General features: G+C 33.6%; 2 protein-coding genes across 2 annotated transcripts in view; one reads left to right on the top strand and one right to left on the bottom strand.

The window, feature by feature from the left end:
• Window positions 1–228: 228 nt before the first annotated feature.
• The window catches only part of LOC141834111 (zinc transporter ZTP29-like), a 35050-nt gene continuing 21056 nt past the window's right edge, over window positions 229–14222 (top strand). The window contains exons 1-4 of the mRNA XM_074721559.1: window positions 229–303; window positions 424–501; window positions 601–682; window positions 1666–1721. Coding sequence (XP_074577660.1) covers window positions 229–303; window positions 424–501; window positions 601–682; window positions 1666–1721 — 291 coding nt within the window. The remainder of the gene's footprint in view (window positions 304–423; window positions 502–600; window positions 683–1665; window positions 1722–14222) is intronic.
• LOC141832819 (uncharacterized) lies at window positions 7862–8790 on the bottom strand. The gene has a single exon (XM_074720193.1). The coding sequence runs from the start codon at window positions 8653–8655 to the stop codon at window positions 8164–8166; it is 492 nt and encodes a 163-aa protein (XP_074576294.1). The 5' UTR covers window positions 8656–8790; the 3' UTR covers window positions 7862–8163.

Raw genomic sequence — 14222 nt, 5'->3', positions numbered from 1 at the left:
ATCTTGCTTTCCTCTACATTTTATCAAATGAGCTTTGCTGATAGGAATGTTCATAATCTGAACAGGTGGGCTTTTGGTGATTCTTAGTGACACTCCCAATCTTAAGATTCTTGGTAACTTACAAGTGAGTCTGACCTTTAATTTCATGTCTGGTCTTTTGATTCTTCTAATGCTGCAAGGAAGTTATCAATTTAAATCATCCAAAATCAGGGTTTTGCGGCTGGCCTTATGTTGAGCATGTCCTTTTTCGACTTGGCACACAATGCTATGAATTCTCTTGGCTTCCTCAAAGGCAACATCTGGGTAACATTACCGTGGAACACCATCAATAGTTTCATATAATAAAATGACTCTAGTAGGATTTGGTTCAAGTTCCTTCCATACTTTTGTCTTTATATGAATGGCTCCTGACTACTTTTGCAGTTCTATGTAGGTGCTCTATTCTTTGCTTCTGTTGTCAATTTTATTCCAGAACCAACTCTTGTTCCAGAGAAGTATAAGGTTTGCATGATCTTTTCCTTCTATTGGATGCATATAGCTAATTTTCTTTGCAATGACTTGAGTTAATATTGACTTTTTTTCACTGTTCGGGAGATATAGGAAGAGAGAGATGGATCAGTCAAGGGCATGCTTAGGAAGCATCTCAGACATGTCTTATTTAGTGGGATAGTAACTGCAATTGGTAAGCATGCTGTTTATTATGTTTATCCAAATGACTTCTCGTTTGTAATATATCACCTCATTACAAAATTATGAGGTTTTGCCCATGACTAATATTAAAGAGTTGTCACTAAAAATATTTTTTGTGATTAAGGATAATGATTATATATGTAATGAAAAATATTTTATCATAAAATTTTGTCACTGTTGTATTATTTAATGACAATACTATAAATAAATTGTTAATTAACAATGAAAAATTGCCATTAATGCCATATTTAGTGATGATTCAATTAATTTACTATCATTAATAGTTTAACTATGGGCACTTAGTCTAAGGAATATAGTAACAAAATTATTATCATCGAAATGTTTAGTGGCAAATTGTTAACTTTATTGATAATTTTTTTTTATCATAAACACAAACCCTTTTTTTAGTACCTATGCATTGTAAAAAAGGTTGCTATAATAAACACCATGAGCAATTGTAAGTTATTTACTTGTTCTGTAATTCTTCCATGTCATATTAGGTAGTTATCTGCTAAGTCAAGCTGCATCAAATTAATAAAATAAACTAAAATCCATTAACCAATTATTCAGCATGTATGTTATGTATCATAGATAAAGCTATTCTTAGTCCTCACGGACTGACGTAGATGGTTCCTGCATGAGTGTTGCTATCAATAGGCTTGGGTAAATTCTTAATAGATGCGGAATGTCCAACTGGTTGTCTCACCCCCTGTAGGTGTTACTGTTGCTGGGCAACCCCCTAAGATGACGATTTCACCTTTTACTACTAATAGATAAAACTATTTTTGTAGGAACTCTCACTAATTGTTTTCATGTCTAGCATATTTTCATGCTTCAACTTGATTGTTATGGTTTTCTTGTTTGGTATTTTCTAATGATACTTTTAATAATACACTAATTCCATGGATGATAAACATCTTTTTGTTTATTAAAAATTCGTAACTTCATCTAATTGCAAGTGGTTTTCAGTTGCAGGCATTACTGTGCACAACTTTCCTGAAGGAATGTCCCGTTTTATTGGATCGATGAAGGTATAAATTACTAATTAGAAACCTAAAGTAGCCATTCTAGAATTCGTTTTCTTTCTTCTTCTTTTTTTTTTGACTGGAATCTATTCTAGTATTTATGAGAACTTGTGTTTGATGAAGCTATGGTTAGTCTTGAGCAAGCTCCTATTGAATTATAAAATTACTTTATAATTAAAGTTTGATTTTATGCCTGAATGCTAGGATATATGGCTTATAAATATGGAAGTTAATTTGGTATGCATTTTCATGTGAAGTGAATCTATTCATTCAAAAATCACGATAAGTTGATATATTTATAGTTGGATCATGTTTCTGAAAAACATATTAAAATAGTTGAGGAATGAATAGTCAAATTTCTTGAATAATTCTTATAATCATATATTGAAATGTGATTTGTTTATATCGTTGGGTTCTGATGCAAAAAAATAAATACATGCACAGCAGGAAAAAAAATCCATCGAGGAGACATGTGAATTTTAATTACTCATTTGTTTATAATGTTACCTCTCGATGCGCAAACCTTTGCGAATCTGGAGGATGAAGTGGATCTGAGCGTGATCAGAATGTTCGTGCCTTTATGATATCCACACGAGCACAACTGCTACTCGTCTCACGATCACGATTAGAGAATCTGATAACCCACGTCGTAGTACTAGCTACTATAAAAAAAGGAAATTGAATCCTAGCTTTTAGAGTTAACACGATCTTATCAGATAAAATTGTATAAAAAACTATGTATCATCTAATTAAGACATTTTCATTTTATTTTATTTTCATGCATATTATGAAAATACAAATGTGGATATAAAATCGTGGGCTTGTTTAAAAAATTCAAACCCATATTGGATTTAGGATCCATTTAGATTAACCCATTAATCAAATTAGATTAACCCATTAATCCTTTCCAATGTAGGACTTTGATTGTAATCCCAATAATCTTTCCCTCAAATGAAGGACCACTTTATTTTAGTTATACTAAAATAAATAAACTCTAAAATTGATGCATCCTTTGTGTGTAATCCAATAGGTTCTCATAATGACTGACATCTAGTAATGCATCATGACTATCCATGTGATGAGAATGTCGTAGAATCGATATAACTTATCTGTGACTATTATATTGTATAACTTAGTCCTTTTGTCTATGATGTCTAGATTGATTTATAAGATATAAAGTGTGTCATCCTGTCATCAATCTATGTGTTTCTTGATATCTAAGTAAACTAACTTAACTAAATAAGCTCAATATCTCATATTGACTTATTTGAGTATGATCATACATTTTAATAGTTCTACTTAATTAAGAAGCTCACAGACATCATGTTGGGTCTAAAAGGATGCCCGTATCTCCACAATGACATGATATTGTCCACTTTGGGCCTAAGCCCTCATAGTTTTGTTCTTGAGCTCTCCCCAAAAGGCCTCATGCCAATGGAGATACTTTTCATCTTTTTAAACTCATGATCTTTCCCATGTATTTTAGATGTGGGATTATGTTTGCACCCTTGCAACCCAACACATCACTTTGTTATATCGAAGAGATAAATTCTATCTACATCACTCACATCCCTTCGTATAACTTATTTCATACCTAGTGAACAACTTTATAATCGACTTTGTTACATGTGACGTTTGTCGATACTGAAGTACATAACTTCTCATGTAGGGAACTATAGTGACTTTAAGTCAGAGGAATATTTATACCAATAGTTACTATGAGAATATTTATGACACTCATATAGCAATCCACGAAATATTCTCATGGCGAGTCAATCCAATATATATTTTTTAATATATACATATATGTTAACTTGATATCATATATCCATGACTCGCGAGATTAAATCATCAATTAACCTACATGCTAGTCTCAATGTATTAATATTGCTCTTGTATATTAATACTCGACTAGGGATAATTAAGAGTAGTGTTCTCTATAATCTCTCACAATCAATTCAAATAATTGATATGCTATATAACCGAACCTACCACTCTAGGAATTATTATATTTATTCAAATTTATCTAGAATTTAAAGCAAATATAATAAATATGAAATATTGCCTTTTATTAAAATATGATATAAAAGTCTCGATTCAATCATCTCATGATTGACTTTTAGACTGACACTAACAATCTCCCATAATTATTAAAGATAATCACTAAAGTATCTAATACCTAGTGACATAGTATGACCATTATGCTTCCTTTATGTCAAAATCTTGGTTAGCGGATTTGCAATATTGTCATCTGTCGGTACTCTGCATATCTTCACATCTCCTCTATTGATAATCTCTCGAATGAGATGGAACCGCCGAAATATGCATTTGAATTGTTGATGTAACTTGTGATTCTTAGCCTACGTAATAACCCCATTATTATCACAATAGAGGTCTATTAGATTAGTTGTGCTAGGAACTACACCAAGTTTTGTAATGATCTTTTTGATCCAAACAACCTCTTTTGCTTTAAACTGCGTCTTGCTTTAAACTTTTCTAGTTTACAACACCACCATTTAAGCAAAACACATATCCTATCTGTGATCTTGAATCATCCTTGTCAGTTTGGAAGCTTGCATCGTTGTAACCATTTACAACGAGCTCTTCATCACCTCTATATATCAAGAAACAATTTTTAGTCCTTCTTAAGTACTTAAGAATATTTTTGATTGCTGTCTAATGACTTGTATCTAAATCTGACTGATACCTGCTCGTCATACTTAATGTATACGAAATATCAAGACGAGTACATAACATGGTATATATAATATATCCAATAGCAGATGCATAAGAAATCTTATCCATGCAATCCCTCTCCTCTTTAGTAAAGGGGCATTGAGCTTTGGAAAGGTTCACACCATGTGACATTGGCAAGAATCCTCTCTTAGAATTCTGCATGACAAAATGATTAAGCACTTTATTAATATATGTACTCTGACTCAGGCCAAACAATCTCTTAAATCTATTTCTATAGATTTTAATGCTTAAAATATACGCTGTTTCATCTAAGTCTTTCATTGAGAAATAATTTTCAAGCCAAGTCTTTACACACTGTAGAACAAGGACATCATTTCCAATGAGAAGTATGTCGTTTACATATAAAATGAGAAAGATGATCCTTTTATAGACATAAGGTTCCTCTTCATTCTTAATGAAACCAAACTCTTTGATTGCATCATCGAATCGAAGATTCCAACTTTTAAAAACTTACTTTAATTTATAAATGGACTTTTGCAACTTATATATCTTTCTAACATTCTTTGGATCAATAAAATCCTCAGATTGTATTATGTACACATCCTTAAGTAGATTCTCATTAAGGAATGCAATTTTGACATTCATCTACTAGATCTCATAATTATGATAAATTGTAATAGCAAACAAGATCCGAATAAATTTAAACGTCGCAATTGGTGAAAAGGATTCATCATAGTCTATACTATGAATTTACTTGTATCCTTTAGCTACTAGTCAACATTTAAAGGTATGCACATTACCATCCATGTCAGTTTTTTGGGGAAGTTAATGGTTCTTTAATAGTGATGAAATCTTTTAATTTCATTTTTATTTTGCATTTGATGCATAAAATTATGGGGATTAAAAATTACTTTGTCGTGTCTTGCAATAAAATTCTGTTGATATCATAAATACAATGGATTTGGTGTCTACAACTAAAGCACTTCTCTAAGTGATGGTTTGGATATTTTTCTTTCGTGTGTCAAATCATTTTGCATAAGTTTAATGTTGATATACCAAAGATTCTCGGTATACACATTCTAGTCGTTCATGCCGGTAAAAGGATATCATTATAGTTGAGCATCACTTTTGTTATAATATATTTAATACTATAATAGATTTTTAATTAGAAGAGTTAAACTCTAGATTTAGTGATGAGACAGTAGAACTTCTTATGCTTAGATTTGCTTTGGATCCAAAAGATAATTTTCAATGGTTTGATATTGATAAGATTTATACAATCTTAAAAGTATTATCCTAAGGACTTTATTGAATAGAACATATATCATTTGAGGTGTTAGCTACAACATTATGAGTTTGATGTAATTTGTCATAAGAATTTTAAAAAAATGTATACTATCTTAGAATTATATCGAGGGTTATTTGAAATAAAAAGTTGCAATATTATAATTTGATCAATAAGTTGATCCGTCTAGTTTTAATTTTGTCGATTTCCACAATAACTATAGAGCGTACATTTTCGACTATGAAACATGTTAAAAATAATTCTTCATAATAGAATGGGAGAGAGCTTTCTGACAAATTCTATTATTATCTACATTGAAAGAGAATTTGTTTCAAATATTGACTCGGATTCTATAATTGATGAATATTATACTTTGAAGAATTATAAATTACAACTTCAATAATATATGTATGTGTATACAAATCATTTTTGTATCTTTTAGTCAAGAAGTGTTTGATTGATCTTCAGCATTAAATGTTTGATTTTAGATATTTATTTTATTTAAAGTGTATTAATTTCTTACATGATAATAATGGAGATATAAAAGATTACATTGTCAAACATTTTCGAATCGTATGAGTTTCATAGTAAAAATATTGAAGATCTTATAAATGTGAAGCTTTTTGAGATAACAACCAATAGTCAATATCAAGAATCATTGTGGTGAATCTTTGATTGTGAATATTATGGTTCTAAAGAAGAAATTATAAACTATCAAGAATTTTATTTGATTTGTAATATTTTTGACATCCAAAGGTATATAAAAATTATTATGTTATTGTGCAATGAATCATGACATTGGAATTTAAAATTTTTATTTGACATCTAGTAGTAAGTCTCTTGTTTCTAGTACTTATTAATTTATTATATAATATGTGAGGGATTCTCCTATATGTGTTTTTAAATATGAATCTTAATTATTATTATTTTTAAAATTGTAGATGTCACCCAAAGCATACCGTATATAAATTAATCTTATCATATGTGCTAAGTAAACTTTCACAATTAACACATAGTACAACTAGCACTTTAGTTGATCTTCCAAATTCAACTATGAAATATGTTTACATTTGAATTAAATTTGTTTAGAATTTTTATTAGTTGTATATTATTTTAATTTATTAAAAATTAATTTTTTTTGTTTTTATAGGTCATCGTGCATGAGCATTATCAAGTTATCTAGAGGTCTTTCATGCGCATAAAGGTTGGTGAATAAGATAAAGGAAAGTCTAGACCTAATGAGATCCAAAGGCACAACCGCATATCAATCTAGTGGATTACTTTACATAAGTGAAAATAATTTTAATATTTTCTGGTACCTTGTGTACTCATTCAATTGTTACTTTTATATAACATAATAATAATATTTTTTGTAATTTTTGAATAATTTATTTACTTATTGGATGATGTATGGATATATATTATATATATTTCTTATTCTTTTTAATGTAGAAAAAAATAATTGAAATAAATTTTGAAAAAAAAATATTATTGGCCAAAAAGCATTTATTTATCTAGTTTACTAGTATTTTTCAAATTTACTAATCATTTTTTCTAAAAATAATTAATACTTTTTTAGAATTATCGGTGGAAATTTATTTACCAAATAAGATTTAAAAATTATCGATTATTTATTATCAGTATTTTTTTAAAAATACTTGTTTTAAAAAAATAACCGATCATTTTTTGACTGACAAATAATCTCTCATCAAGTTTAACCCAAGTTAGCTATTGGTCGCGTGGCTCCTCTCTTTGAGTTACTGGCCTGATCCAAGCTCAATCCTACATCCAACTGATTCAACCCAAATCTACCATGAGTCAGGTTAACTCAAGCTATGCTCAACAGCGACTCAAGTTGGTTAGACTCGAGTTCAGCTATGAGTCAGACTGGCTGGATCCGAATTCAGTTTCAAGTCGGCCTACTTTAACTTCAACTCGGCCATGGGTCATGCTGACCTGTCTTCGCGTTGACCAAATCAGAATTTGCCACGTGGCTCCGGGCGATCCCGCCACATGTCTACATCTCATTAACCACTCCTTTTCTCGATTGAGCCACCAAATCTTGCAAATTTCTAAAAGCATCGACCTGATATCAATAATAGTCGAACAAGTTGCGTGTCATCACGGTTGCTTAACTTTAATAAAGAAAAAGAAAAAGAACAAATAAAGCCAATTTAATAAAGTTATTGCCTGGCGCAAGGAAACAACTTTACCAAACGTCGTTGGACCCACCATTTCGAACCATTTCAATATACAGCGACAACCACGAACTAGTCGATGAACAAATCATCCAGCTTTTTCCGATCCATCCGCCTTTCAAAAATCAGACGGAAAATAAAGGAAAAAAGGTTGGACTATCTGAACGCCATCGGGAAGAAGATCGGGAATACGTCCCTCGGTTTCTTCCTCGGTTTTTTTTTGTGTGATTATTATTATTTCCAGATCTGTTTTTTTTTTTTTTTTTTGTCATTCCAGCCGAAGCAATCGCCTCAGATCCTTTGTGGCAAAGGAATCCACCGCCGGCGGCGCCTCTTTGGCCCTTGAGAAGGTCGGGAGCGGCAGCGCACGGGGCGACGGGGAGAGGTGGAACGCCGATCCGGCGTACTCGTCCCGCGCCTGCGTCGCCGCCTCCGGGGCCGGCGGCTTCAGACGGATCTGCTTGGGGATGAAGGCCGGATCCGGACCCAGCCGTTCCACATCGAACACCGCGGGGTCCCAGACGACGGAGGCGTCGGCCGGGCGATCCGCACCGCCCCCTTTCGGCTGTGCGGCCGGCAGCGACTCCCCGCGCCGGAGGATGGTCACCTGCCCCATGGTTAGGCTGGGCTTTCCGGGCTGCTTCGGCGAGCCCTCCCTCCTCCGGCGTAGCTGCCTGGGCGGGGGTTGCGGCCTGGAGTTCCGTAGGGCGGGCGAGGGGCGGAGGAGGCAGTCTTGGGGGCGGAGCACCTCGGTTCCCATGGCAGCGAGGCCGTTCTACGGTGGCGGAGAAATCGAGGAGGTGGTTCCAGATCTCCGGCGTCGTTCTCGCCTCTTTCCCCCCGGCGAAGCGAGGGCGGTGGGCCTTTTTGCTAACTAGTCCCTAAAGAAGGAGATATTATGAGCGAGGGGGAGAGGAGACCAAGGGGGGTGTATTTATGGAGGGCGGAGTGTGTGTGGACGAGGGGGCCCACGCGGTTTCTCACCGTCAGATGAAGGAAAGCGCGGCTGGTCGTTGATTAAACGGCGAAATGGACCGCACCTTCCAGGAAATTGAATGATTAATTAAAGGCTGGCTGGTGGGGCAACGTGTCATTAATTATTTAAGGCGGTCTCTTCTTTCCATTTCTTTAGTAGACTTGGGAAGGGAGATTAATAAAATAAAAATATATTTAATTAATGCGTGTTTATCCGTTCAGAGTAAGGAACGGGGCTGTGTCTGAGCCAAACAATACTTATGGCTCGAACTCAAGACGTCCTAATTTGGTCGTGCCTTTTTTTTTTTTTTGTAAATATTATAATTATCCATTTAGATCTATGCTGTGTGAAAATTTGAAGATGAGAAACGGAAAACGCGGAAACGGCAATAGTTAAGTTTCCAAATTTTGGAAACGTCGAAGATCAAGTCACTGCACCGCCATGGGAGAAGGCTGTGTGAGCTGCTGGAAGAGCAACAAGAGCCTTTATTGCTCGATGCCTACCTCTTGCAACATGGCTACTCGGATAGAACATTAGGAAAAACACAGATATGGATGTTCAACCGATCGAGGCAATTCAACAAACACAAAGCCGGTGAGATTACAGAATCAGTGAATGAACAGAGAAGATGAGCACCTCGATTATCTTCAAACAACAAGAAGAACATTAGGAAAAACACATATATGGATGTTCAACCGGTGGAGGCAATTCAACAAACACAACGCCGGCGAGATTACCCGATCGATGAACGAACAGAGATTTGTTGGAAGATTTTTTCCACTTACGTAAGTGTTGAGCTAACTGACAAAGCTGGATAAGTTGTGCTTGAAGTAGCAGGGGAGGACTCGGGAGAACTTCGGCGCGTTCCAGACGACGAAGCTCGCGTTGCTGGCGCTCCACGAGACGACGGAGTCTGTCGTCGGGTCGTCCACCATCTCGTACGTCTTGACGAGGAACGGCGACGGAGAGCTCTAACCACCGAGGGAGCCGACGCCGCCGACTTCCGTCTCCATCGGCCGACCGGCAGCGGACCTCCGAGCGAAACCGCTAGTTTGCGGATCAAAAGCGCGCGAGAAATACGTGGAAAGGCGCGACCTTTATGTCGGCGCACAGCCTGCTCCCAGCAGCTCGCACGGCCTTCTCCCAAATCTAGCCGTTTCTTGTAAGTTTCCACGGATAGAAACGTTTCCCAGCGTTTCAGAAACGGAGACGTCAGTGTAGTTGCCGTTTCCAGACAGCATAGATTTAGATTGGACTTGTCCAATAGATCCATCTCTTAAATAATTTAAATAAATTAAATTAAAATTTTATCAATCAAATTTAAAATGAGTTGATCCGTGGATTTAAAAAGTTTATTAATTTATTTTAAATTTTAAAATTAAAATAAAAAATTTAATAAATTAGTGAATTTAATCCGTCTAAATTATAATTTCAATTTAAAAGTTTCAACTTAATCAATGTAAACTATAATTCAAATTTAATATTTTTTTATTTTTGATGGACTTGTAAGTTGGCCAGTTTAACCCGCAATCCATTTTGAGTTAAATTGGATATTTTTCAACTTACCAAGTTGGTGGATCGGTCTGTCTCACCCTGTCATATGATAGATTTTTAGTAAATTGATCCGTCCCATTATGGATTGGTCCGTTTGACAACTCTAATAAATATCAAAATTTCAAATTAAATTCAACCACTTAACTTACGATAGGGATGAGCAAATCGAATTTAAAATTTTAATATGGTTAATTCAAAAATTCGATCTCAATTTTTAAAAAATATAATTCAATTCGATCTCAATTTTAAAATTTTAAATTCGGTTAAATTAAAAATAGTAAGCCACTGCTACGTCCATCTCGATGGATGAAAAATGAGAAAAAATTAATTATTTTAATTTTTAATTAAATTAATTAATATTTTATCAATTTAATTTATTTAGTTTTTATTAAAAAATCTGACCGATTCGATTAATTAAAAAAGATTAATTTGTTCAATTTCTATTCAAATGATTCAATTATTAATCGATTACTCATACTTAATTTATAATTATACTAATAATATTTTTTTTAATATTTAATAATTCATTAAAATTATAAAAAAATATTAATTAAAATCATGTTAGAAATTTTGAAAATTTTTATTAACTCCTTTAATACATATTAAAAAGACACCCCTAGAATTTATCCTTTTATGGTTAAATACATTTTAAATGATTATTAATTTATTTTCGAACCCCTTATATGGATTATTATATTAATATCTAAATTATCATGATTAAAATCATATTGAATATTCTAATCCTAAACATTAATTGCGGACTGCTCTAGTTGACTGGTTCTATGGCCTAGTTTATTGTGTACTAGACATTAATCGATTGAATTTAAAGCTAATTGATGAGTAATTAATACAACTAATCAGCTCCTAAATAGCACGAACATGTTAATTTCTAAAATGTATTAGAAATTTCATAAATCTTTGAAAATTTTATAAAGAGATTTATTTCTACATCTAGCGAGGCAAAATAGATTTTCTTCAAAAATTATTACATTTCTCAAACTTCATACAATTCTCAAAATTAAAATTTCTAATTGTATTTGTCAAATCCATACTAAAATGTGTTAATGCATCAATTTATTTGACTTAATATAATTATCTAGTTAAAAATATTTGTTTATGTGGTTCAACGGTCGACAAAATTCTTATAACATAGCCTATTCTAGAGTGACTAAACTTTGATACAATTTGTTAGATCATGAAAAGCAGTAACCATTTTCATTGTAGTTTGTTGTTGTTAACTTTGGACAAATGCCCAAGGTTGTGTTTATATGACTTTATCAAAATCCAATAGGCAGCTTGACTCTCATGCCACCATGAGTCGACTATTGCTATTTGTTTGAACCTTGCGAGCTAGAAGGAGATGAATAACTCTAATCATTTCGTCGTTGAGAATGCGTAGTAGAAACTTTGAAGCGAAATTAGTACAACACATACAATCACTAATGTGGGTGGTTTTACTTGGTTCATTGTCTCTCCTGAGGCGACTATGTCCAAGGTTAACCTAGCGTTTTATCACCTCTATTAATTTCCTTTTTCTCAAATCAAATTTGAAGGAGGAGAAATTTTTTTACAGTAGGATTACAACAAGTTTATAAATTTTAACAAAAAGAGAGAAAACTACAATAAGAGAGAAGAGGAGAATAGAGTTACATTTTTAGCACTAGACTCTTCCTCTTAGTTGCTTGAAGATACTGAAAGTGAGAGCTTTCGAGCTTGGGTTGAGCAGGAAATTTTTTGGAAGTGTTATTGTTCCATTGGTGGAGAAAACCCCTTTTAAACATGCATCAATCAGACCGTTTTTGCACCTTTTTGCTATTATCAATCGATTGACATTACTCACCAATCGATTGACATTACTCACTAATCGATTATTGACCATTCACTATTCATTGAACGGTTACTAACTCTGGATCAACGTTTAAGATTATCCTGAAATTTGAATTCCAATCAATTGGTGGGCATCACCAATCGATTGTTGATGCAATTACCCTCGTTTCCCAATTACCTCATGTCAAATGAACTTCATATTCCCTGGACTTTTATACTTGAATTGGAGTTTCCTCGTCTCTGGGTCTTTATCTGCCCTTGTATCCGATCTCGCAATCTGCTCAAGTTTCCACATTTTATCAAAAATCTAGTATTTGACCTTCTTGATATTTTCTTCCCTTGCATCCGATCTTTCAATCTGCATGAACTTCTTTGCCAAGAATCTGACCCTTGACTTTTTTTGCCAAGAATTTGGCCTTTAATCTTCTTGGATATGATTTTTCTTGCCTTGCATCTAGTCCCCAGACCTGCGAGGACTTGTCTTATCCTGCACATTCGTAATACAAGTGATATCCAACTTATTTGTAGGAATCTCGAGCGCAGCGGAAGATGTATTTAAATAACATGGATCTTCGTGGTACATATAATTTTAAACAAAATGACATAAAATGAACAATATACCTCGTACTTCTTGACGGTTGTGAATGATATCACAAACAAGTAAGAGCCCCAAGTGTGACTCCTCTAGCGGTATCCACGTGCACTAGATCATGAACTCGATTCGATCCGTTAGGTGCTAGCCTCTTGGATCGTCAAAACCTTTTGGAAGCACTATGGATCTTTTTTGATGGAAGAAAAGGGAAGTGAAGAGAGAGCTCTTTCTTTCTACTACTCCTTCTTCTCTTTCAAGGGTGGCTATTTATATCCTCTAAGAGAAAGATGAAGAGTCTTCATCCATTAATTATAAAGAAAATCAAGAGTCTTCCATTAATATAAGATTAATAAGAAATTGAAAAGTCTTCATTAATAAAATTAATAAAGAGCTTTAGGAAAATGAAAAGTTTTCATTAATATAAGATTGATAAAGAAAATATAAAAAAATCTTTATTAATATAAGATTAATTAAAAAAAACCTCATTAATGTAAAAAGGATGAAAAGTTTTTAAATTTTAATAATCTCTAAGAATCATCAGGATTCAATTTTTCTCATTTTGGATCAAATAAAATTATATTTGATCTTGATCCATTCTAACTTCCAATATTTCAGAATTAATTAATAATCTAATTAATTCTTATTCAAAAATAATAAATTGATTAATTTTAGTATCCACCAAAATAATCAATTACATATATTGTTCATGTCTATGTGCTATGCGTGCGACCCTCTAAGTTTTATACACGAAGGCTGTGTAAATCCATACACAAACTAAGGTAACCGTCTAACAACAGTTTTTAGCCACCCAACATGATAAAATATTAGTTATAAACTAAAACCATCTTGAACCGATTACTGTGTAATTCAATCTCTTCATCTAGACTACATCCCAATTAATTTAGTGCACTATGCATCATCACCAATTAATTATTTTACTTGATTTCCAATATACAATAGACTCTTCTAGAATGATAAACCATTCCACCTTGACCATGAATTTTGAGTCACTAATATCTCTATCAAGCGGCTAGGATGTTATCTCCCTAATCCAAGAGAGCGATGAATCCTCTATTGATTCAATACTATTCTGTCTACGTTTTGTCGTATACCCAATAACCGTATGAATCATAATCCGATTAAAGACTACTTTTAACGACATCAAAGTATATAACTCCACGCATAGAATAAATGAAGATCTCAAGTCAAAAGATCAGTTACACTCGTTCATAAGAGGATTGACCAATGATGCTTAATATGTGGTCGCCTCTTGAGCGGGTCGTATCCAGTGTACCTCTAAACTTGAGGCACCCCCAAGTACAACTTGGATATCCATCCCTCGGTCTATCTCGACCTAGTCATACTCAACGTTGATCTA

The sequence above is a fragment of the Curcuma longa genome, chromosome 8 (assembly GCF_044706935.1).
Source record: "Curcuma longa cultivar G26 ecotype Majalengka, Jawa Barat chromosome 8, ITB_CL_G26_1.1, whole genome shotgun sequence".
In the NCBI taxonomy this organism is placed as follows: domain Eukaryota; kingdom Viridiplantae; phylum Streptophyta; class Magnoliopsida; order Zingiberales; family Zingiberaceae; genus Curcuma; species Curcuma longa.
Note: the sequence above shows the minus strand (reverse complement) of the source record. Positions and strands in the feature narration are given on the sequence as shown.